General features: G+C 41.6%; 1 protein-coding gene across 1 annotated transcript; it reads right to left on the bottom strand.

Annotated features, from left to right (window-relative positions):
- Positions 1–380: 380 nt before the first annotated feature.
- Positions 381–26,969, bottom strand: LOC114052989 (vomeronasal type-2 receptor 1-like). The gene is made up of 6 exons (XM_027875790.1): positions 26,797–26,969; positions 12,658–12,949; positions 8,624–9,496; positions 7,023–7,247; positions 3,112–3,235; positions 381–1,363 (listed from the first exon to the last, which is right to left on the bottom strand). The coding sequence occupies exons 1-6, from the start codon at positions 26,967–26,969 to the stop codon at positions 381–383; spliced, it is 2,670 nt and encodes an 889-aa protein (XP_027731591.1).

The following is a 26,969-nucleotide window of genomic DNA, read 5'->3' on the forward strand; positions in this document are numbered from 1 at the left end:
AATTTGTGATTACTCACCATTGTGAATACCCTGTGCTCAGATTTGTTCTAACTACAATTTCACTTTTCCGGTTTCATGCTAAGTGGGTCCAACTGTATATCCCTTCCCCCACCAACTCGTTTATTCACCATGCAAACACCAAGCCAAAAACACCCAAATACCAACCTTTGCAACGTCTGTGTATGCTACTTTCCCTGCCTGGGTGAACATTCTGGTGTGAATGTGTATTCTGGGTGAAAATTAACCCACCAGAGCCTAAATTAGTATCTTCCCTAAAGTAGCCAAAAGCAATGAGGTGGAAACACCCAATTACCAGTAGCAAGAACAGGAAGAAGAAAGCATATCATGATTACAATTTTGAAACCTGACTCAAGCCTAACCTAGTCATCAAGTACAACTGTAGAAACTGTCATGTTCATCTCACTGCTGCTAGAGGCTGGTGTCAATTGGATACTCCTGTCAGTGGGAGGGACCTTCCCACCAACCATCTCATCTGTGTTTCTGTGGGGCCGAAGCAGGATAATGTAACACTTGGGAGCAAATACACAGCCGAGCAAACCAAAGCTTGATGCCAGGATGGCAAAGATTTCCACAGCTACTTTGAACTTGCCCTTGGTACTTAAGTAAGCAGGGACAAAAGAGATCCACACGATGAAGAACACCAGCATCCCGAAAGTGATGCACTTTGCCTCATTGTAATTATCAGGTAGTTTGCGGGCAACAAAGGTGGTTAGGAAGGAGAGTAGGGCCAGGAAGACATCAAACCCAAACACTGAGCACAGGAACTCAATGGACCCTTCATTACATTCCAGAATGATCTTAATATTTTGAGACTCCATGTTTTTGTATACTTTCGGGGGCATCATCACCAAATACGCGGTGCAAATACTCGTCTCAATGAGAACAGAAATGAGGACGATGAGCTTTTGATAAAGGGGCCGGATAGATATAAATCTGACTTTTGATTTGGACACTCTGTAGGATAAAAACAATGTAATGGTTTTACCCAAAGTGCAGGAGAGGCAAAGAGAAAATCCCATAGCCAGTGTCACCTGGCGGGCCATGCAAGACCAGTTGTAGGGCTTGCCAATGAAGAGGAGAGAAGTCAGAAGTGTGATGATAAGAGAAAGCTGGAGAAGAAAACTTAACTCCCGGTCATTGGCTTTGGCCAGGGGAGTTTTCCTATGAATCACATACACAACTGTGACAGCTAGGACCACCAAAGCCCCAAAGATGGACAGAGCCACAAGGGTAAAGCCTAAGGCTTCGTCATAAGCCAGGAATTCCACTTCTTTCAGTACACAGGTATCCTTGGCAGCATTGGACCAGTAATCTTCAGAGCATCTGGTGCATTCCCTTGAACCTAGAAAACAAACAGTAGAGAAACAGAAAGTCTTTGGAGCAGGTAGGGAATCCTATTTTCTTTGTACCACAACGAAAGAGTGAGAGATCTTAGAGGTTATCTAAATCAATCCCTTTACTCTACAGATGAGGAAACTGAGACCCATGTACGATAGTGGCTTATCGAGACCCATGCCCCTAGATAGTAGGAAAGCATCATGGAAGGTGCTAGATTTGGAGCTGGAGGGCCTGTGTTCAATCATAGCCTTGGTACTTACTACCTGAGTGACCTTACAAAAGTCACTAAATCTTTTGGGCCTCAGTTTCACCATCTGTAAAATTAAGGGAATGGTCTAGATGACTTTAGGGTCCCCTCTGGCTTCTGATAAAGCACTCAACAAGCATTTATTAAGCACTTACTATAAACCTAAGAACTGCGCCAAGTGCTGGGTATACAAATGTAAAAACAAAACAGTTCTTGGCCTCAATGAGTTTATATCATGCCAGGAAAGCAACACTATATATACATGCATACGTATGTATGTATATATACACAGATACATGAAAACATACACACATTTATATGAATATACTATATACATACACAAACATATGTGTGTGTGTGGTATGTGTACAACAATCTTATTTCAGTAGAGAAGCACTAGGAGCTAGGGGTGTAGGAAAACCCTCATATATATAGGGCAAGAGGTGATACTTCAAGCGAACTTTGAAGGAGGTTGAGATTCTAAGGTGAGAGGGAAAAGAAAGTACATTTCAGGCATGGGGAAGGGCCTGAGAAAAAGTATGGAGATGGGAGATGGACCCTACAGGTAGACCAATTTAATGAACCCCAAAGGCCGGAAGGGATACAATGTGCCCCAAGGCTAGAAAGGGCTTAAGCAGGAGTCACCCTGTGAAGGGTTTTAAATACCTAAGAGAGCAGCGTGTATTTGATCCTGGTGCACCTAGGGTTAGGGTTAGGGTTAGAGTGGGAGCTGGACTCTGTACCCTAACCCTCGAACTCCATAGTCACAGATGAGGAAATCGAGGCCCAGAGAGGTTGATTGACTTGCCTGCGGTCATGCAGGAAGTAAATAGTAGAGAGTTCTTTGGATTTTCATCCTCTGCCCCAGGGCCTAGCACAGTCCCTGCCACATAGTAGGCACTTAACACTCATTGACTCTTCTGAGTTTTTTGTAACACCATTGCTATTTCGATCCTCTTCTCCCAAATAAAAAAGGATAATCATGATCTTTGTAACAAACTTTTGCCGTGTTCAAAAGTGGTTGTCTCAATCTGCACCTTTCATCTGTTACTAGTCTGTCAGGAGATGATTTATTAACAGTACTGTGGTATTGTGGGTGGTTATTTTCGCTTCCATTTATATTATTCCTGGGGTAGTAATGGCCTTGTGTATCATTGTTCTGCTAAATACTCATTCTCTTTGCATGGAATCAAATGATAATATTTAATGAGGAATGTCTGTGTTTGCCACAGAGGAATTTGCCATAAGGTAAATTCACTTTAGGTATCATTCAAGAGATTTTAATTATGGAAATAATGCAATGACTTTGTTCTAAAATGCCATCTCATCACAGACACAGAAAAAAAAATCCCTAATTTTGAAATGTACAGAAAAGAAAGATAATAGGAAAAAGCTCATTTACCTATTACTATTACATTTTTTAAAAAAAAAAAAAACCACTACTACAAAAACAAAATGTACCCAACCATCTGCTTCATAAAAGGTAAAAGACAACCTGAGTGTACCTAGCTGAGAGGACACATGACCGTCTGCACATGGGATACAATCGAAACAGCATATTGGCTCCCCTTGGCGAATTCCCTTCCTGGTTCCAGGTTTACAAAGATCAGTGCACACCGACTTGGGGAGCTAAAGAGAACAAGACACAGACTTTTATTCTCCAACATTACAGAGACTGAAACTGGGATGATAGGACCAGATCCATGTCTAGAATACTGTGGAGCTCTTTACTCACTCCTCTCCCTTCTCCTCCTCCCCCACCTCCCTACCCTAGACCAAGGGTTTAATTTGCAAAAGACCAGAAATGGCAAACCCACGTGGGGCCTTACTACCTATTCTGCCTCACGGCTCCCTCTGGGACAGAAAAGAAAGATGGTCCCAACTCCAGCCCTTCCTTCACTAACATGGACTGTCTATGTGTCTGTTCCCCTTCAGTAATATGTAAAAGAATCTCATGAAAGTGGAAATAGACCAGGTCTAGTCCCAACTCAGTATTTGCCTCCCTTCCCCCAGCCTGAAAAAGCACTATTTCTGGTTTGGGAGCTAGTTACTTAAGTCTTTTTTTTTTCCTTCATGTCTTTCAGAAAGACAAAAATCATGAGTAAGACTGGACCCTGCGTATATTGTCACTATCTGACTAGCATTGATATCACCATCATCATAATAGCTAGCTAGCCTTAAAATGGTGCTTTAAGGTTTACAAAGTGCTTTACTAATAATATCTTATTCTATCCTCACGATAACCCTTTGTAGGTGCTATTATTATCCCTATTTTACAGATGAGGAAACTGAAGCAAACGGGGGTTAAAGGACTTGGCCAGAGTCACACAGCTAGTAAGTGTCTGAGGTTAAATTTGAATTCAGGCCCTCCTGACTCTAGGCCTAGATCTCTAGCTATCTAGCAACCAGAAGGTTTGCCTAATGGCACCATATTAACCACGAGAAAGAGAAAAATAGTCAACCAAACAAACTGGTTGCACCTGAAAGATTTCTCTTAGGCTCTCCTAAATCTGCTTTTGAAATCCTGCCTGTGGGACTTAAGCTCCTACGTCCCAGGCTGCAGTGACTGTTATTTTATGTTGCTCTGTGTACTGTTCTTCTGTATGTTTCACTGACAACTGAGGGAGAATGTTGCCAGTGGGAGGAAATTGTAAGTTGAAGATGATTAGATAATAGCTAAAATGTCATTGTCTACTTTAACATCAAAATACAAGAATATAAACAGCAACCTCCGAGTAGCTACTAAAGACTTTCCTTATCTCAGGCAGTAAACTGGTAGTAAGAGCAGATTATTGTGAAGTGCCTTCAGCTTAACCTCAGCCGTTAATCCAGAAGGCATCTTTCTACAGAGGTGCTAAAAACTTTCCAACTGGCTTGTATCTTCTGTGAGATAAAATTGATCAGTTTCTGTAAAAAGCCATGTCTGCCTTGCATTTCCAAAATCTTAGCAAATAATAATAGCTAATATTTATACGTTGCTTATTGTGTAACAGGCTCTGTACTGAGCACTTTACAAACACAATCTCATTTCATCCTCGCAGCAACCCTGGGAGATAGGTGCTATTATTACCCCCCATTTTGCAGATAAGGAAACTGAGGCAAGCAGAGATTAAGTGACTTGCAAAGGGTCACACAGCTAGTAAGTATCTGAAGCCAGATTTGAATTCAGGTCTACCTAACTCCAGGAACAAACATCTCTGAGAAATAACTGAAAATTGTTAGATATATCCTCTAAAGTATTGGAAAGTCATAAGCTGATAGCATAGGAAATTCACGGAACAAGGGAAAGGTTGATTTGCAGGACCATTCAAGATGTGATGATCTAATAAAGGCCATTTTAGTAACATTTCTTTCACGCTTATCTCTTCCTTCCCTAGGATCTTCTACAGCTCCCTTCCCACTGGTCCCCTCTTTCTGCTCTGCCCTCATGCATGCATGGGACACCCCGAGTTCGTTCGAGTCCTTCACATGACCCAGCTCCTCCTCTAGTTTTCAGCATCTCTCTTTCTTTCTACCATCAAACTTCTTAAATGAATAATCTATATCCTATGCCTGTTTCCTCATGAACCATTCCCTTTTCAGCTTCTTGTAATATGAAATCAATTTCACCGGTCAGTTTCATCATCCACCCCTACCATTGCTCTGAAACTGTTCTTTCGATGGTGCCTTCCCACTAGCCAAACTCAATGGCCTTTTTTTTTTTAATAAAAATATATTCCCCTAGACTGCTCATCAACATTTGATCTTGCGGACCAAATATTCCTCCTTTAAACTCTCTCTTCCCTTGACTTCCCTGGCATAATACTACCCTGACTGTCCTGCTGTTCAATACGTACCCTGTGTGTTTGCTGGAATCTAGCCAACCGACTCTAACTTCCTCTCCCCGACCCCTCCCCAGCTACAGTTGGGATCTTTACTTCAAGACTTGGTCTTTTGAACTACTTTCTTCTCCCTATAATCTCTTATTCAGAGAACTCATCAATTTTTAACTTTGACCCTCCACCTGTGTTTAATATATGTCTTTCTGATCAATTAATATTTGTTATTTTTACTATTTGGAGGTGAGCCGGGGAGATGGAAGAATTGGGGGCAGGGTGAAGGAGATAAGTTCGATTTGAATTGGAGAGCAGTTGACCAACAGGGGGTAGAACTGCCAGTCATATACCCAGTCTGGAAATGATTGTGAAATAGTACCAGGCTCCCAGAATGGGGCTGGGTTAATGTAAATAGTGGCAGCGGGGAGTGGGGTGAGACAGTAAGTGGAAAGGAGTAGAATGAGGAAAGGTAGAAGCAGGGGTACCAATCAGCTGAGGGACTCCAAAATCTTAGAGTTGCCTCTCCTCCTTAGCTCTCTCTAGGATTCCTCAGTTCAAGCAGCAGATTAAGTGGCCACCCTCTTCCCTACCCCTCTACTATTTTACACCACCAGCATGATGGCATAAACATGACACTGACTTTTTGAGGGGCCTTGAAACTCTATATTTCTGGATGGGGCTGACATTTCATTCAGGGAATCCATTAAGTTAAAAAGCTTGGCTTTCTGGGAAGTGGTAGGTATTTGTTTTTCCTGAGAACTTCTCTAGGCTTTATGACAGTGCCAGAGTAACCCCTGGACCCACGTTCCTATATCTCCTTGTCCCGTTCCACCAACTGCTTCATTCCCTGCCAAACCTTTTCAAACCGTACCTCTGTGAGATTAAGAGTCCTCTATCCCAAATCACACTGGGCCAGGTCTGTGGCTGGGAACATTAATGCTTGCCCCATCCTGCGTTTCCAAAAAGAAACACCCCTTCCCCGTGCAGGTTAGCGTCTACACAGCAATTACTATCAATTTAGAGGGTTGTCTGAATAAATAGATTCAAAGTGAGATTTGAACTCAGATCTTCTGAGTGTAGATCTTGAGTTCATTCCACTATAGAGGAAGGGAATAATAGTTTATGTAGACCTACTTTATAGACACTGCGCTAAGAACTTTGTGCCAAGCTGCAACTTTGGTAATCTCTTCCTACCCAACTCCATACCCTCCCCCTCAATGAGAAGGAAATTCATTAGTTTTGGGGCTAGATCTTAGGGAAAAAAGATATATCCCCAGCAAAAGGCTGGGGATTTGAGGGAAGCTAGGTAGTACGATGGATAGAGCACTGAACCTGGAGTCAGGAACATTCATCTTCCTGAGTTCAAATCTGGCCTCCAACACTTACTAGCTATGTGACCCTGGACAAGTCACTTATCCTTCTTTGCCTGAACCACTCCAGTATCTTTGCCATGAAAACCCCAAATGGCATCAGGAAGAGTCGAACATGACTGAAACAACTGAACAACAACAACAAAGTTATAAGATGAGGAGTAACCATAATAGTATTTGAAACAAAATTTCTCTGTATAGATCCATAAAACAGAGTCCAAGATGACTAACCTCCAGTGTTTCAGTGTTCCAAAATATGGAATTATTATTCATCACCAACTCAAATCCGGACTTCGTGAATTCGTATTTCCCAATCTTCACAAAGTCAATTTTACCATCATCATTTAGTTGCCAGTTTAAGGCGTCATAAGATCCAGTCACATCTCCATTATCATCAAGTTCCAACGTGATATTATCGTGGGTTTTAAATTTAAGTACTTTCAGGTAGTACATTAACTAGAAACCAGGCAACAGTAACAGAAGCTTGTCAAAATCCTTGTAGTTTAGGAAACACAATTTTATGATTTAAAATTAAATCAAACATTTTAAATCTATGTAGCCATATTTGGATGCCCCCTTACTCATTTAAAATCTATCTGTACCGGGATAAAGGAGAAGGCATATTGTCAATGTGGATGTATGCAGATAGATGGAGAAAAGTCCTTGTGGACTTCTGAGCAGGAGAAAAAAACAGAATTGCATCACTTCCCAATTTCAGATAGTATGTAGTATTGCCATATGTTAGAGTGAGATTCTTCATGTGGGATTATAGGATGTGGGGGTACACAATAGCTGGATAAGGATGGTCTTATTTATTAGCAGAGTAGAAGGCCATAGAGAGCCCTACATCACTCCCACTCAATTCCTACCACACTTTTCCTGAAGCTTGAGATTCCTTTGATAAAAGGATCAGAATTCAAGACTGCCTCAAAGGGCCTAACTGTGCCCATTCATGCAATGTTTTTGTTTACACCAGGTATGGTAGCATGAACAAATCTTATTTAAAAGGAAAAATATCAAATCCCCTTATAATTCTTTGTATTAAAGTACACTTGCACAGATACGAAAAATTATATATAAATGATCTTGCCAAATTACACAAGAATTTTAAAAAAATTAAAAATAATTTGTCTGATCCCTTTGAAACTGAGCAGAATAAGCCTAACCTTCTTCAACATGGCAATTCTTCGTATATTTAAAAATAGGCTATTTCCCCCTCTTCCCCTTAAGCTTTCTCCTGTATAAGCTAAATATCCTCTATTTTCTCAACCAATCTGTTGTCCAGCTGTCTCGCTACCCTGATTGTCCTCTTCTGGACTCCAACACAGCTTCCTATCATTTCAAGGGTGTTTATGATTGAACTGAACAGCAACAAATACATGATAAGTTGAATAGATGAGCCAGCATTTTAGTGGTAATGACAGTGGAAACTCCCTATTTGAATTCTACCACCTCATGACACAATGTCCTATACAGGAGCTTATCCATCATCTCATTTGAATTTTCATTGATGCACATGAGACATAGCTCTTTCCTTCAGGTGTGCTAGAGAAAAGCAATGCAGATTGGAAAACACCATTCTAACTAACTGAGCCTGGAAAGGGATTATGAACGTAGAGCATACACTAAGTGGTGTTTCCATCCAAATGAACTCTCACAGTTAGCCATTAGTCCTTGTCTCCTCCTTGGCCTTTCTCTAGCAATCCTGTGATAGGCTCATCTCAAAAACAAACCAAAAGAAAACCAAAAAATATGCAAAGTTGGAAACTTGCAACCAGATTGACAATGGGATTGGTGTTCTGTCAAGTAAAGAAGATAAAGAAAAGTAATACCTGCCATGGCTCAAAGCTGTCTAAATAGGCACACGTCCTTCCTGGTACATAAGGTCCTTGTCCCTCTACACATCGACTCATTTCATCCAGAGCATAAGCCAAAACATAAACTGCATTTTTCACATTATTTGTTATTCGGAGCTGGGACACATCCAAATAGGTATTTTCCAGGTCCTCCAACTTCTCCTCTCCAGTGCAGAGCTTATCAGACATTGAATAGACTCGGTTCTCTTGTCCAGTCATGTTGACCCTGTGGTCAGAATTGTAGGGCACACTACTGTTGGGCCAGGTACAGTTGAAAGCAGTCTGCCAGAACTCAATTGTAATGTTATCATTGGGATCCTTGCTGGGATGAACATCATAGAGAAACTCTTTTAGGCCTGTTATATTAGCTCTTGGCACAGCAAACCCAATCGTTCCCTTAAAGAAGGGGAAGTATTCAGGCTTTGCAATAAGGGAGGAGGTTATCCATGCTTCACTGGCTATCCACGTTCTATCTGTTATGTTATTGTGTTTAATTTCTAACACAAAAGGACTGAGGTCAATATCTGATGTGTAAAGCACAATGACCTTGGCTGTGGAGTTCTTGATGGTCTCAACAGCAGTTTCCATTTTTGTCTTGGAGTAGATCTTAGGGATGGTTTCAGAGAATGCAATGCAGAGACCAGACTTCTCAATTTCCTCTTTGAATATTTTAATGCCATACTTCCCATAGTCATCATCAGCTGCTATAGTGCCTATCCAGACCCACTTGAAATGTAGGATAAGTTGCACCATTGCAGAAGACTGGCTCTTATCACTTGCCATTATTCGGACATAAGCCGGGAACTGGTATTTATCACTAAGAACTGAGCAGGAGGAAGCATAGCCCACCTATAAGAGAATACATTCACCTCATTAGCGCTAAACAAAAGAACCTAAACGATTAAGCCAGGCCTTGCATATTAGGAGCTGTAGCCCTCTCTCATCTCTATCCAAAAGATTTAAAAAATACATATTTTCTTCAATTCAACTTGACAAGTGTTTTATAAAGCACTTACTATGTGCTAGGCACTGAGCTAGATTGTGTGGATACAAAGATAAAACCAAAACAAATCTTTGCCCTCCAGGGGCTTACATTCTGCTCTCAAACTTCTTTATAAGTGCTACACTCATTAAAATTCTCTGTAAACTATGGTTATTTCTCCAAAACAATGATAATAATAATAATAATAACAATCGATACTTATAAAGCCTAAAAAATAATTTACATTGTGTTGTTTGAGCCTCACCTCTCTGCCAGCAAATGTTTAAAAACCTGTTGTGTACAGCACTGCTCTAAACACTAGGGGAATACAGTGTTTAAATAAGATGTAGCCCCAACCTTCATCAATGAATCAATTCACCAACATTTATTAAGCCCCTGCTGTGCACCAAGTATTAGCTACCTCATAAAGCTTGTATGCCATCTAGCTGGGAAATAAAACACCATACTGAAAACTAAATTACTTAATGTTGTATGATAGATGCATTTAAAGAGGAGAAAAGCAAAGTATTTAAGACGTCTAGCCTGGAGGAGTAGAATAATGGTCGTCAGATATCTGAAAGCCTGCCAAGTGGAAGAGAAAGTGAATTGATACTATCTGAACTCAATGGGCAAAACCAGGAACAATGAGCAGCGATGTGGGCTTGACATCGGGAAACATTCTGCCAAATGGAGCAGCCCATGAGAAGTCTGGGCCCCTTCAGGAGACAGTGAGGTCTTCAAGCAAAGGCCGGATGGTCACATGGTTATGTTGTCTATAGTACTTTGGGGGGAAGACGAAATGAAGGAAGATAGAGGCGATGAAATATCCAATAAGGTCTCTTCTAACTCTAAAATTCTAACACTAAGTGAAGTCCAAGGGGGAGGGTCGTTTCTGACCAGAGGATGAGGGAAAGTTTCCTGGAAGGTATGGCATTTGGGTTGGGTTTTAAAGGCCAGGTACGAATTCAACCAGTGAAGAGGAAAACATTCTAAAAAACTTTGTGAGTGTGCTTTGTCCTTTCCTCACTCATATTTCTTCCTTTACAGGCCAAAATTTAGACATAGGAATCTTTCTTGAAAGGCAATATGGTATAATGGATAGAGCTCTGGACTTGAAGTCATGAAGACCTGGGTTTAAATACCTCCTCAAACACTCACTAGCTGTGTGACTCTTGGCAACTTACTTAATCTCTGTCTGCCTCAGTCTCCTCAGCTATGGGATGAGAGATTTGGACTAAATGCTCCAATGTCTCTTCCAGTTCTTAACTCACGATCCTCTGATTCTCTTGAATAACAATGGCTGCAGCAGCCAGTAGTACTGGATAGCAACATGACCACACTGCCTGAAGGGCTGCCTCTACAGGGGTGATGAGGGCTTCTGGGTATCATTTTGCTCCTCCCACACAAATTGCAGAAACATGGAATTTCAAAGTTAGCAGGAATCTCAGAGACTACCTAGACTGTTTTGTCTTTAGACAGGAATCCCCTTGATGACCACTAGTGAGAAATGATTCATTTCGACCCCTCCTCTATTCCAATCAGTATTAATCAGTTTGATACGATAGGTGTGGTGATTATAAATTCTGTAGATTAGGCTCCAGAGCTGTGAACTGCTGCTTGAAAGCTCTCTTGCTTCATCACAGGAAACTAACTAAAGACTCTCCACCCTTGTTTTTCCTTGTTATGGTGACCGAGTGCAGTGTGGCAGAGATGATTCAATTACGTGGAAAGTCCTCCAACTTATTTCATACCTCTGGACCACTTCCTCTTGTCCAACATGAGCAGGTGACCATCTTATGATCACTTAGTCCAGAGCTTTGCCCAACCTGACACGTACTCTTTCTGGCTGATGCACCATTTTGGGCCCTCAAAGCAAGTTCTATCAACCAATGGGATTCTGTACTTTGGATAGCCCCTCTAGAATGTTCAGGTATTAAACCTGGTCCCAAGTCTTATAAAAATAAGGACCTGGAAGAAAGAGGCATCTTAGATCATAAGATCTGAGGTCCACTTCATTAGAGGGGAACATGGACCCTCTAAAAAAGTGCCATTGGTTCACAGCTCTGAGAAACCTCAGGGGGTTTCTTACAGATTGGACAATTATAATCCTCACAAACTCTGAGAAGTGTGTCATCCAGCCTTGGTTTGAATATCTCCAGGAGGAGGGAGAGGAATGTACAACTGCCTACCTAGTTAACCCATTCCACTTGGGGAAGGGAGTGAGGCCTAATTGGTAGGTAGTATTTCCTTAAGACAAGTCAAAATTCAACAGTTTGAAACATGTACCCATTGCTTCTAGTTCTGCCCTCTGGGGCACATGACACACGTCCGCATGACATCTCTTCAAACACTCAGAGAAACCTATGATGTCCCCTCTTAATCTTCTTTTCATTGGGCTAAACATCCTCAGTTTCTTCTAGAAATACTCATATGTTATGTACTCAAGACTCTCCTTTGGAGCTAACCAGTTATCCAGATGAGAACAAGATTAGTCTGGCCAGGGAAGAGCAAAGTAGAGTAGGACTGTCACTTCCCTAGTCTTGGGATGCTATTATACAGCCTAACATCACTTGCATTTTCTAGACTGCCAGATCTCACTATTGACTACTAACTCCCATGAAGCTTGTAGTCCCAAGACTAAAATCCCCAGATCTTCAGATGAAATTCTGTCCAGCAACAGCTCTGCCAGCTCGTACTTGTAAAGTTGATTTTTTGTACCCAGGTGTGAGATAATTAAATTTTACTTGCCCAGTCTGAGATCAGATTTGAACTCCGGTCTTCTTGACTCTAGGCCCAGTACTCAATCCATTGATTACACCAGCTACCTGCCTCAGAATTCACTTCTCCTAAGTACCCAAAGGGGGAGGCAGAGCCATAGAAGATAACATTACCCCAACCTTTCCAATCTCCCTGCCAAAAAATAAACTACATTTTCATGTTTGCCACCATCTCCCTCAAACATGGCTTGCTCTTCTTTTTTTTTTTTTTTTTTTTTTGAGTCTCAATCTATATCAAACTCTGGAGTTACCTGAGGAAAGTAATAGAGGCCCAGGAGCCTGGAAGTAGCCACCGACAGAGCGGATCCTCCCGCCCCAACGACCCCCGCCAGCGGGGCACCAGCACTACACCGAAAGTTGGGCTTGTTTTCATCCTGCCCCGTCAGGAATGACAATGTCCCTTCCATGGCCTTGGAAACGGTGAAACAGGTGTCAAAAATCTGGTAGCCCAAGGTAATATTAGGCAGGATATCTTTCCTTTGGTTGATCTCATTGATTGTATGGATCATGGTTTTGGTCCAGCGGAAACCTCGGAAGTAAAACCTGAAAAGGAAAGACAGAGGCCAAAAGTTAGGTGGTGGGGACTTGCAAAGCTCCTTCCTGTTACTGCTAGTGACAGCATGGGGGCATGAACCCTACTCAGTGGGAGCTTAGCGACATGGAATATAAGCCTTTGCAAGTAAGAACTAGTTTGCCTTCCAACTCCCAACATTTACTACCTCCCAACCCAAGATACAGCATTGTACAGCATCCAGAGAGCCAGCCTCAGTCAGGAAGATCTGGGATCAAGTCCTGCCTGTGATAATCACTGACTATATGACCCTGGGCAAGTCACTTAATTTTTTCAGTGCTCCAAGGAACTCTGTAAGACTATAAATGGAAGAAATGGTGCTGAGTTGTTTTGATAAAGGGAATCCTCTTACTGGGGGTTCTCTATTCCAATGAATCACAAGTCAAGTCCTCTCTTTCCCCCTCTCCCAAAAAAAATCAATTGAAGATTTATTAAATGCCTACTATGTTCCAGATACTCTGCTAGGTGATATAAAGCTGCACAGACATGCAAAGCTAGATACAAAGGTAGAAGTGAACCAATCCTTGCCCTCTAGAAGCTTTCATTCTATTGGAGGAGACAACATGAATATCCATAGACACAAATAAAATCCAAGGTGATTCTCATGGGGAGAGCAGGAAGTCCAGCTTCCATGGAAAAGGTCTTTGTTGAGCAGAGACTTGAAGGAGACCTGGAATTCTTAGAGGCAGAGGTAGAAGGGAGGGCCTTCTAAGTATGGGGCAGTCAGGGCAAAGGTACAAAGACTAGGAATCAACCATCTTGAGTGAAGAATGGAGAGACCAGTTTGGCTGGATCGTTAGGTGTGAGAAGGGGAAGATGACTAGAGACATATGTCGGGGCCAGGTGATCTTGGAGGTGATAGGGAGGCACTGGAGTTTTTAAGAGGAGTTATGTGGTTAGAACTGTGCTTCAGGAAAATCACCCTAGCAGCCTTGTGTAGGATGAATGTGGTGCAGGGTCTTGCACACAGTAGGTCTTTGACAACGGCTTGTGGAATTCAGTTTCCTAGGTGTTGTTGGCTCCTTCATTATACATGTCAGATTTTAGGAAGTTATTGTTGCTCATAACTGCTATATCAGAGTAATTTCCCCACAGTGTTCCTCATAATGTCAAAGAACCTGATTGTCATATCATCAGAGACGGAGCTCTGACTTAGGGCAGAGTGATTGGAGCATTGTCCCAGGGTCTACATATTAGAGGATGCCCTTCTTGTCCCAGTTGGTCATCTGGCCCACTGGCCCCATGCCTGGAGGCTCTCTGCTCGTCCTGAGCCCCCCAGCATGGCCACCCACACCCACATCTTGATCCCTCTCTGGTCCAGGGCTGCCTTTTTATGAGGGAGAAGACATCGCTGTCCCCAGTTCTTAATGGCACTCACTTGGACTGAAGGGGCTTCACAGAAAGCTCAAAGTAACCAGTCCCTGCTGAAAGGAATAGATTCTTTTATTTGGCTCCTTTGAGAGAAGGTCCATGGTTTCACTGGACACACCCCAGGGACAGTCAATGACAACAAGGGCCCTAGGGCAGCTGGCTGACCCTCTCTCACTGAACTCACAAATGATCCCTCCAAATCAGGGATGTCACTAGAAATCTTGAGCACACCGGTCTTCAGACCAGAGCAAGAAGAAAAGCGTCCTTTGCAGAAGCAGTGGGAACAGGGTATAGTGGGAAGAGTTTTGAAACTGGACGCACAGGACCCAAGTTCAAATTCTGATTGTGCTACCTACTACCTGAATTACTTTGGGCGTGTCACTTCACTTCACCAGGCCTCAGTTTCCTCATTTGTGAAAAAGAGGGAATTGGAATAGATGACATTTAAGGTCCTTTCCAACTCTGTATCTGTGGTCCCATGGTGATCTTGAATTTCTAGGATCATCTTCAAACCATGCTTCCAGGAAGCTTGAGCAGCTCAGAGGTCAGGGCATCTCTGGTATTTTTAAGGGAAGGGTGGAGTCCTACTCAAAGGAATCTGATTAGTTCTCAGTCCTGAGATCATGGGCAGGTAGCCACCACACAGCTGGATTTCCAGAGAAGGGTCAAGGAAGAAGGGAGGGGCTGAGTCCCAGGGTACCGGAGAGGGGATATCAGGCAGCAGGAGGGGGTAAAGCAAAATGTTGTCGGTGGTGTTGTTGTCCGTCCTTTGCTTGTTACACAAAGAATGGGCCATAAACCAAAGGTTTGTCCAGACGGCAACCATGCCTTTCTCCCATTTCAAAACAAAATAAAGGGCATCTTCTTCCTTAGGATCCCTTGCCATAAATAAGTTTTTTAAAGAAATGCTTCTTTTGGTCCCCATATTTTAGATGATTCTTCTAACTCTCCTTCATTTAAAAATAAACACCTCACCCCCCATTCGTCCCAATTTCTTCTCATTTAGAACGCCAAGCCACTCTCTCTTCTCTTAGGTTTCATTTTTTGCCCTGTACTGGTTTTCTTAACTCTCCCCCCACCTCTGGTTTAGAACAAAGAGAAAAGCAAAACAATCTTCCTCTTTACTCTCTTTCCACTCCCTGGGGGTCCAGCGCAAACCCAAAGACAAAGCAGCAGACCATTCCCCAAAACTTTAGCTAGTGAACAGCAAACAAAAGGGGATTTTAAGGAGAAGGAATACTTAAGCTCCAGAGTCGAGCACTTGCCGAATTCACATGCTGCTGCCATCCATTTGCTTACTCGCTTTGCCGAGGCAATGACCTTGGATGCTGACATTGAACTTCATTCTCAGATAGGAACCCAACTTGCCCATGAAGTTATTGTCTGAGCCAAGGCAGGTTTGGGCAGGCAGGAGAATTGCTATACTATCATTGGCTTTGGGAAAGTGCATCAAGGGACAGGGGAAAAAATAGGAGCTGGTAGGGACTGAGGTTATAAGAGGGAGAGGACTGTGTATAGAGATGGCTATAAACTGAGTTTTAATTTTGGAAAGAAATGTATCCTTCAACATGGTGCACTCCAAACAGTGACGAACTATTTGAGGTGCCAAATCTAGAGGGCAAAAAAAGGTCTGGGAAAAAAGAATGGACATTTTTGAAGGACATTTTTAATATTAGAACTATGATTTCTTCAGGCAGCTAGGTGACACAGTGGATAGAGTACAGGACTTGGAATCAGGATGACTCATCTTCATGAGTTCAAATCTTGCCTCAGATATTTACTAGCTGTGTGACCCTGGACAAGTCACTGAGCTCTGTTGACTTGGATTTCCTCATCTTTAAAATGAGCTAGAGAAGGAAATGGCAAACTACTTTGGCACCTTTGCCAAGAAAACTGCAAAATTGAGTCATGAAGAGTCAGGCATAACTAGAATGACTCAACAAAAAATGATTTCTTTGGCGTAAGGAACTCCCAGTAAGAAATGTCTCCTATGAATACAGATCAGCACCTGCTTTGAAATTTACTGTCTTCCAGAGTTGCCTGAGACATTGAAGAGTTAAGTGACCTGCCAGGGGTCACTCAGTCATTGCGTCAGAAGCAGGGCTTGAAGCCAAGTTCAAAGATGAAATGCTATATTAATTTTTTATCATATGAGTGAATTATCATCATCATCATCATCATTATTTTCTTCCTCATCTTTTCTGATGAGGTTCAACTGGAACCAATGCCGCAACAAGGTCCCATACTGCTAATATTCCTTTGTATTCACAGTGCTCTGAAAACTATTATGCGAGGAGATAAAGAATTACTTTTTCTAGCTGAGCGAAAACAAGAGGATGTCAGCTCATCCTTTGTAAGCTCCTGGAAAGCATTCTTGGTACAGAGAGGACAAAAGAAACAACATGTGATTAACTGATTGATTGATTAATTTTTATTATTTTTGCTTTGGTATTTTAAGTATTTGTGATTTAGTCAAGATGTATAGCATCCACAGATGCAGATTGCAGCCCCTGTGGTAGGATGTTACTAAGTTACTAAGGCTGAAAAATGAATCGTCTGGAGGCCGGCCTGGGGAGGATCCTCTCTGAACCTAACTCAGCTAGCCCTCCAACAACAGGCAAACGGTCAGTCACAGGCCTCAGACTTGAAACACTTCCAGCTTAGTTGAGCCTAACAAAGTTTGTGCTCTACTGGGATGGTCTTTAGGAACCCAGAGTCACTCTCATGTAGCCTCAGAGGAGGACATAGGGGAAGGCAGCTCTTGTTATTACTTCTAAAAGGTAGAGACAGGGGCTAAGCCTGTAACTTCATTGGTATAGGGAACTTCTAGGTGAGGAAAGTCCCTCCACTAATGCAGGTTGGCACCTTCTCTACAATGTACAGTCTTAGAGAGTTACCCACAGCCCTGAGGAGTTAAATGATTTATCCAGGACCACACAGCCAGGATGGGTTGAGGGGAAGAAGGGAACCCAGGCTGTACTGGCCCTCTACCCATTACACCCTGCTGCCTCTCTGTTATTATTATTACCATCATCATACTGCTACTTTGACTGGCAAATTATTAGAAACTCAGTAACTGTTCCTAGTGCTTCCCTTCAGTGTAGCCTACTTTAAAAAAACTCATCAGGAAATGTCATTGCATGGTCCCCGATAAAGATATTATATACCAGGGCTCCCATAGCAATGTTATGCATCATGGAGCCAAAAGTGAACCTGCAGGTCACATGGCTCTCTCCTACTCCCTGATTAATCTGCCTATGTAGACTCGGGTGCTAAAATAATCTTCCTAAAGCAAAAGTAGGACCACATCACACTCAGCTCCAGAATCTTCAGTGACCCCCTATCGCTTAGCATCAAAAGTCCTTCACAACCTGGCTCAGGCTTCTTACACATTACCCCTCCCCACTTCACATACTCCGCTATCCAGCCAAACTGACCTGTCTGGTGCCTTCCAGACACAGCATTCCATTTCCTCTCTCTGTGGCTTTGTATAGGCTATCCCCCATGACTGGCATACCCTCTCTCCTCACCTTGGTCTCTTAGAATCCCTTACTTCCACCAAGACTCAGTTTATCTTAGAGAAAGCCTTTCCTGATGCCCCTAGATATTCTTGCCCCTACTCAAATTATCTCAAATACTTATTTATCTTTTACGTGTTCTCTCCCCTCTGGCAACTCTCTAAGCCTGTAAATCACTGATGAATCACCTACTGCCATGGAGGAAGGAGTTTGCACACTAGTATTTTCTCACACCAATCAAATAAAAAATGGCAGCTATGATTTCTGAGTCACTTCCTAGTTACCCTGAACCCTATGAAAGGGTCTTGCCAGAGGAAATAAAATTGGAGCAGTCCAAGAGAATGTTACAGAACTGTGCAAGGACCTGATTGTCTGTGGAAACCCCATGTTCCCAGGATTGCAGCATTAAGAGAGACCTCAGAGGCAATGCCTATGAGAATGGGCACGTCCTCTACAGCAGATCAGACAAGAAGCATCCAGATTTTGTTGTCATGGGGGAGCCCTACCCACTCAAACTCCAAGCAGGCCATGCCACTCTGGAATAACTCTAATGGGCAGAAAGCTTTTCTTTTCATTGAGCCTGAATATGCGTCTCTGCAACTTCTGGGATAAATAATACCCTAAGAGCTATAAATTTAGGCAAAAAACTATTGGGTTATCCATTTCTTTTTTGAAACTGGAAATCAGTCAAGTCAACAAACATTTATTAAACATTTACTATGTGCCGGGCATTGTGCTAGGCATTGGAAAAACAAAGAAAAGAGCTGTTCCTCTCCCCTTTCTTGGCTCTCAGGAGCTCACAGTCTAACGGGGGAAACAATATTCAAACAACCATTGCCGTTGACTTGATATAGATCAGATACATCAGGGATGGTCTCAGAAACAAGACACGAAACTTAAGCCTTTCCTAGTCCTCCCTGATCTTGGTGCCTTCCCTTTGGGATTATTTCCAGTTTGTCCTGTTTATATCTCATTTGTACATTGTCCTTTGCATGTTGCCTCCCTCATTAGACTGTAAGCTCCTAGAAGGCAGGGACTGCCTTTTGTTTTCCTTTGTCCCTCCAGCGCTTTCCACATAGTAAGTGCTTAATAAATTCTTGATGCTTACTGATTTGTATTAAGGCCATCTTGTAGAAGGTAAGATTTTTATAGGGGATGTAAAGGAAGCCAAGAAGTCCAGGAGGGGGAGATGAGGAGGGAGTGCATTCCAGGAATGAGGCACAACCAGAGAAAAATGCAGGGAGGCTGAAGATGGAATGTCTTGTGGAATAAATAGCAAGAAAACCCGTGTCACTGGTTCAGAGAGTTCGTGAAGGGGAATAAAGTGTAAGACTGGAAAGGACCAAGCTATGATGAGTTTTTAAAGCCAAACAGAGGCTCCTGGAAGGAATAGGGAGCCTGTGGAATTTATTGAGGAGTAGGAGGGGATGGTCAGACTGATGCTGAAGTACATCAATTTGACAGCTGAGTAGAGGATGGACTGCAATGGAGAGAGACTACTGGGAGCATATGACACATACACAGATGGAAAAATACAAAGCATATATGAAGTAATATAATGCAAATTCATGTCCGAGTAATATTGATCAATATATAGGATCATCCTTAAATGCTTGCTGACTGATTGCTGTCAGCGTCTCTGTTCTTTTTAGGGAGTAAGATACAGAGGAACAGAGGACCAAACAAGATTAGGAGGGCAGAGTGCAAATGCTACCTAAATTAATTTCCAGGTTTGATGTCATACCAATAAAACTATCAAAGTGCTATTTTTTAAAGTTAGGAAAAAAAATTTAATGAAAGGAAAAAATGATTTAAAAAAAGGAAAAGGAAAAGGAAAAGGAAAGGGAAAGGGAAATTAATGAAAAAAAAAAAGTTGGAAAGAAGGAGGCCTACCAGTACCAGTTCTCAACTATACTATAAAGCAGTAATCATCAAAACTATTTGTTACTGGTTAAAAAATGGAAAAGTTACTTATGTTCAGACTCCTTAAGAGTCTGCCCAATATGATGGATGTTCTAATAAACCTTGTCTTTGGCTGGAAAAAAAACAATAAAAAATGGAAAAGTTGATCAGTGGAATAGATTAGGTACAAAAGACTCAGAAGTGATTGAAGATTGAATATGGTAGCATGGTATCTGATAAAGCTAAGGACTCCAACTGTTAAGTGTAAGGACTTATTATTTGACAAAACCTGGTGGGAAAACTAGAAAGCTATCTGGCAGAAATTAGTTATTGACCAAGATCTCACACCATGTACCACAAAAAGCTTCATATGGATACATGACCTAGGTAGGCTTCAAATCCAGCTTGACATTTATTGGCTATGTAACCCTGGGCAAGTCACTTAACCATTATCTGCTTCAGTTTCCTCGTCTATAAAATGGAGATGATAATAGCAGCTACCTCCCAGAGTTGTGATTATAAAATGAGAATATTTGTAAAGTGCTTTGCAAACCTCAAAGCACTATATAAAAACTACTTATCACTATATACATAGTCATATCATAAAGAAATTAGAGGAATATAGAAATACCTTTTACAATAATAGGTAGAGAGAAAAATATTGACAAAACACGGAATATAGAAGATCATAGAAGGTTAAATGGACAATACTAATTACAGAAAATTAAAATGGTTTAGCACAAACAAATCACTAATATAGTTAAAATTAGAAGACAGCTTAAAGGGGGTGATTTACAACAAATTTCTCTGACAAAGGCCTGATATCTAAGATGCATAAGAAACTGAAACAAATCTTCAAGAGCAAGACCCACTCTCCAATAGATATGTGCTCAAAGTGTATGAAAAGGTATTTCTCAAAAGATGAAAGGCAAGTGGCTCAGATTCTTTTAATCTAGACAATAGCTCAGTGATGTTCAGATTCCTTAAGAGTCTGGCCAATATGGCGAATGTTGTAATAAACCTTGTCTTTGGCTGAAAGAAGGTTTGTGTCGAATTCATTTGGGCAGGAACCATATGTTGTGATTTTGGGGTCCCAGCACCCCTAAACTTGTAGACCTCAACATATGGTTCCCTGTAAATTATGGGGTATGGACCCAAGCCGAGACCTTTGCCCCTTACCCCAAAAAGAATTTGGGTCCCATTTGTCTAAGAGATTCTCCTTGAATTCTCCCACTTGATCAAGGAGGTCTCTGGAGTTCCCCTGAGGCTATAATCCTATCAAATGGTCTTTTATCATCACCTATGCCCAATCTTCCAATTCTGTTACCCTTAACCTAGACCAACCCTCCATTGTCTATTACCTCCCGATGGCCCCTGGCTACTTCCCACCCTTGACCCTATCTACACCCCATTCTCAGCCTCCCAGTCACTCCCATCAAGATCTTTCCTAGATCCCTCCCACAGTCTTTCTGTATATAAGATCCATCTTGTCTCCATTAAGGTGCTCAGATTCTTATAATCTAGCCAATAGCTCAGTAATGTTCAGATTCCTTAAGAGTCTGGCCAATATGGTGGATGTTCTAATAAACCTTATCTTTGGCTGAAAAAAAAAAAAGATGAAAGCAAGTTATCCACACTAGATGAAAAAATGCTCCAAATCACTAATAACAGAAGAAGCACAAATTTAAACTCGGAGGTTTCATCACATACCCATCAGGTCGGTAGAAGATGACAAACATGGAAAATTACAATTGTTGGAAGTGTTGTGGTATTGCAGTTTGGGGTGATGGGAAACCCAAAATGCAAGGGCACAGGGCAGGTCTGCCTCAAAAGAATTTGACCACTCAAGCCTTCCAGTTAAAGTGGCGAGTTTATTGTGACACCAATAGACGCAGGCCAGATTCTAAGTGAATCTGTGAATTCGATGAGGATGGGACTGATACTTTTATACAGAAAAAGACTGGGAAGATCTGTATGGGATTAAGGAGTGGCAAGTAGCCTGGGTTGGGCCAGGTGCAGACAATAAAAGGAATTAAGTGGTAGGGTCACAATAAAAGGACAATTAAAAGGATTATTGAGTATCTGGGTAGAAATGTGTGGGAAAGTTCGGGGGTTAAGACATGGTCTTTTCCTTTTAGGGGTCCAGGTTCCCATCAGTGAGAGAATAGATGCACTAATGAATTGTTTACGGAGCTGTGAATTGGTTCAACTATTCTGGAAAGGAATTTGGAACTATGCCTCAAGAGTTACTAAACTTTACATACTCTTTGATATCACTATCAGGCCTATACTCCCCAAGAGATCAAAAAAAGAGAAAAAGGATTCATATGAACAAAAAATTTTATAGCAGCTCTTTTTGAAATGCCAAAGAACTGGAAACTAAGGGGATGTCCATCAATTGGGATATGGCCAAATTATGTTACATGGATGTAATGGAATACTATTGTACAGTAAGAAATGTTGAAAGGGACAGCTCTGGAAAAACCTAGGAGGATTTGTGTGAATATCTCAGATGGACTGGAAACTTTAAAAGCACTCCGAAGTCCATCTAAGATGTAAGTCATGCTAAAATCCACTGGATCTGATTAATATTCTGCATTTGTCTAGGGCTAAATGCTGACTTCACATGCCATTTTGGTCTCAACTGTCAGAAGGATAAAATACAGCCTCTTCTGTCTGAGATTTAAAGAAAATGAAAATCAGGCTCCAGTCGATCTGGCTAAACTGATTTCACATTATACCTCCAGCCATATTCTACATTCCAACCAAAGTGACCTTCTTGTTATGCCCCTTACATTTCCCACCTCTGTGACTTTCCGCTCCAAACCTGGCATACATGCCTTCCTCATCTCTGACTCTTGAGTTTATTTCAAGGATCAGCTCAAATGGAGACCTTTCCTGTTCCTTCCAGCTGCAAAAAATCACCCTTCCAAAAATCATTATGTGTGTACTTTGCTGCTTACTTGACTTCCTACCCAACCCCGATTTACTGATTATAAGCTCAATGAGGGTAGACATTGATCCCCAGCCTAACACAGTGCCTGGGTAAGTGCTAAATAGGTGTTTATTAAAGTGATCCGAATGAATCATTCCAATGAAAAACATACTCCTCAAACACATATCCCTCCCTCCATGATCAAGATGATATCGTAAGCTGCTAGTTAAGAAGCCATTTCTTACAGGCCAGCCACCCACGGTGGCAAAATGAATAGCACTCTGAGTTGAGCATTCCCTCTGATGGCTCTCTTCCTACCAAACAGGCCTACATAGGGATGGTGATTTACTTCTCTTCACTACCACCATTTCCTTCTTGAGCCCTGAAATACCCAGATGCCCCCCTGGCTCTCTGCACAAGGCAAGTAATGAAAGCCTTTCTTCCATAATCTGACTCAGATACGGTAGAGTTAAAAACAACCTTTTATCAAGGGACTAAGTTAACAAGTAAAAGTGACCACAAGGAGCTATAAAATCTATCATGGTCAAGTTCACATGGGTGGGCAGTTGCATTTTCATTTAAATTGCTTTGGTTCTTCTCTGGATCCTCTATAGCAAGTCGCACCCGCTTTCTGTTAGTAAGACATTGAAACATTAACAGTGATGCTCAGCCACAGAAGGTCAGTGCCACGTCTTGTTCAGGGTCCATCATCCATCGAACAGCCTGTCCGACATGGAGGGGTCCGTTCTTTGAGGGTAAAAAGCAAAAGGAGCACTAGAAAGGAGGAAAGTACAACAGGAGAGCTGCCGTATTTTCAATACCACTTGGCATCTATACTGAGTCTAAGGACGACATACACTGACTGATACCAGTGTGGTCCGTAGTTGGCAGGTGGGGTCCATCCAGAGTGTTAGATGATAAACTGTATGAATAGACCTAATTCCACTCAAATGAACCTTAATAAAACAGAATTCTGCTGCATTGGGGAAAATATCAAAAGTACAGTCATGTCCACAGTCAAAGACATAGGTGCACTATTTTCTAAAGTACCCCTCTGTTTTTGGAGCAAATCCTATAAAAAAGCTAGAAAGTAGATTGAATCTTGGCATACAGTTGGAGATACGACAAAATCATTTTCTACTTTGTCCCTTTCCAGCCAATCACTGTTTTTTTCAGGATCCCCTGGAGAGCTGCAGCAGGAACAAAGCTGCATAATTTCTGACACTTCAGTGAGGGAGGCAGGAGGATGGTCCTAATGGTAAGAATGATACTGATAATAACCATGACAATTACTCACATTGATGTAACACTTTGTATTTAAAAAGTCACTTGATATTTGTGAGCAAAAGCAATCACAAGCATTTATGAAGCAACGACTACGTATCGGGCATTGTGCTAAGGTCTAGCAACACAAAGAAAGACAAAAAACAAAAACAAACAACTCCCTGCTTTCAAGGAGCTCATTTCTATTACTCCATTTGATTAAGGATCATAACTAAACATTATAACTCAGACAGTTAGATTTCTCTGCACACTGTACAAGCTTAATAAACTTTTCTTGAATAAACAAATGAAAAAATAAATGAGTGGATGATTAAATAAATAAACAAATAAATAAGTGATAAATGAATGATCTCTACCACAATCCTATAAAGGTAGATGGTACAAATATTCATATCCCTGGATAGTCTCATCAATTCATTCAACATGCACTTAGTATATGCCTGGCTCTTGGCATTGCTTGGCACATAGTAAATACATAACAAATGCTTTTTTTATTGATTCCCACCAGGATGATGACCTCTTATCCTCTTACTAATCCTTTCATCCTTCATTCCCTGCTGGGCCCCTTCAATGTACTCCTTAAACTTTGTTTTGGTTAGCCTCACATGAACAAAAATACCCCTTCAACTCTTCAGTGTCCCCAGAACAGCTTCCCTTGAGTTCTTTATCATTTACCCCCTCCCATTTTCTGTAATCCTAGAATAAGTTTTATGAGGCAGGATGATGAGGAGACCAGATTCATTACTCTCTTCCTGAGAGGTCAATGTGGGGGCCCTCCCTACATACCTTTAATCACGCCACATCGGTACACTCACTTACTTTGAAGGCCACTGGCCCCGAGTATGGGAAAGTGAGAAAAGAATCTTTTGATTTCCCTTCTATCTCCCTGCCTAGTGCCAACAGGTTTGGTGGGGACTCAACCTTCCCTCGGGACACAGCCCTGGGAAATCTATGTCAGTTTCCCACTGGAGAAGCCCCAACAGACAGTGAGGGGGTTATTACTTCTGGGAACCTAAGATGGGATAAGAGAAATCAAGATGTCAGCATAACCATGCTAGGCTCTGAGGGAAATATAAGCTTCAATAAAACCCAGGCACCTCTCTTCTGGAGTTCATTGTCCACACAGGAGCTATGTCACAAGTACAAATAACTCTACTACCTTTTTGTGCCTTGATCCACTCTCAATTTTTAAAAATGGAGGGAAAATTGGCCTTCTCCTTATAGCATCACTTCTCCTGAAAAAAAATATATATCATTGACTCTCCCCTTTCCCGATAGCATAGGCATTCTACTACTTTGGGTTTTCCTGCCCTTTTCTTTTTTTTTATTTTTTTGTCAATGAGCAAGATGGGGGTGGGGAGAGATTTATTTATTCATCACTCTATTTATGTGTTTTTGTATTGATTGGATTAGATTCCAACGATATAAGGGAATTATGAGAAGAGTAAGAAGTAGAGTAAGGAAGAGAAACAAGGCAGCATCAAAGTCTGAGAACCACTGACTTAGGTCAAAGCTTTGCTATCCCGATAGTCACAGTCTTATAGTCATTGAAGACAAAAAAGTATTGCTGCATAAATGTACTCGTGAGCAGCATTCCACACTTGTCCACATTTTATGGCTCAGAAAGCATGTTAGGATTTTCTTTTCCGTAGAGGGAACTATGTAGTGGTCTCACTCACTTGCCTGAACTATACTTTATTCTAACAATGAGAAGTCTTTGCTTCCGATTGCTTTGAGGCTCTGAAAAAGTGAAAACCTACACCATGGTAAGAAGTGGTGACCAAACTCTGGGTGCATTCAATTGGTGTTGCCCAAACTTTGTAATCTCAGGGTCCTTTTATAAGCAGAACCCCTCTAAGGAGTTTTTTGTTTATGTGGGTTATATCTATAAAAATTTACCGTATCAGAAATCAAAACATCTCATTTTTTTTTAAAAAGTTCTATTTTGAAGACTCTCTGAAAGTGTTTCAGGGATCCCCAGAGGTCTCAAGACCATAACTTTGAGAACCAGTGTGTTAAACAAACCTTCTGCCGCCTTTTATTTCTTATCTCTTTCCCCTTGCCTGAATGTGGGAAGTGGGAGAGAAAAAAAGTATAGCTCAGAAAGGAAATAAGCAAGATGAGTTATGTCTAAAGTTACCTTTTGATTCACAAAGTAAAAATGCCATCTTATTTATCCCACTTAAAACATTTCAAATCTATTACAAAAAAATGTCATAGAACGAAAGAAAAGTTTTGTAAGGCATAAAATTCATATTGAATTCCAGAGGGAAAGCTTCATGAAATTGACATCCTATGGAACTCTGGCCCATGTTTTGTTTTCTTACGACAGAAGGGACACAAAATTGCAAATCTTCAATCCTACAGCCCAACTCTAGATGTGACCGGCATTTCCAATAATTGGTGGAATCCTTTGGGGAGCATTAATATGGGCTCTAAAATAGACCAGAGCCCCCAAAAAAGGGTTTCTGTGAGCCAGACTGGAAAAGTTTGGCCAAAAGATGGTTTGCCATAGAACCAGATTTCTAAATGACATTCACGGTAGGCAGATCCAAACATTTTCTCTCTGAAAGGTATCACTGCAATATTCATGTCCTAAACTAGGACTTTTTGGTTTTCAAAATGATCTTAGAACCCTGAAGTAAAAGGATTCTGAAAGATAAAACAGTCTAATCGAAAAGAAAATGACCTCAGAGTGGGTATTTTCCAAGGATCCCTCAACATTGGCAGTCGGGGTGGAACCCAATTCTCCTGAATTTCTATTCCACCACACTCCTCCTCCTTCCCCCCCGAAATGACCAGGACTTACCCTTCACATTTGGCTGATACTGGCTCCAAAATGGACTCATTTTCTGGAATGGTCCGGGAGTGAATAGGAAACATTCCTCCTATAATTAGTGAGTGGTTTGTGGATTCCACATACCCATGTAAATCAAACTTTCCCAGCAGTCTACAGGTTGGTTCTTCCTCTCCATCAGTCAT

Source organism: Vombatus ursinus, unplaced genomic scaffold, assembly GCF_900497805.2.
Source record: "Vombatus ursinus unplaced genomic scaffold, bare-nosed wombat genome assembly UNPS02014810.1, whole genome shotgun sequence".
NCBI lineage: Eukaryota > Metazoa > Chordata > Mammalia > Diprotodontia > Vombatidae > Vombatus > Vombatus ursinus.

What these genes read in the sequence shown, in the direction of transcription:
- LOC114052989 (XM_027875790.1), bottom strand. Translation starts at nt 26,969, where the DNA reads ATGACTGATGGAGAGGAAGAACCAACCTGTAGACTGCTGGGAAAGTTT. An exon ending in GTATCAGCCAAATGTGAAGG is followed by an intron (nt 12,950 to 26,796) that starts GTAAGTCCTGGT and finishes TTTCCTTTTCAG; the next exon opens with GTTTTACTTCCGAGGTTTCC. An exon ending in ACAGCTTTGAGCCATGGCAG is followed by an intron (nt 7,248 to 8,623) that starts GTATTACTTTTC and finishes CCTGGTTTCTAG; the next exon opens with TTAATGTACTACCTGAAAGT.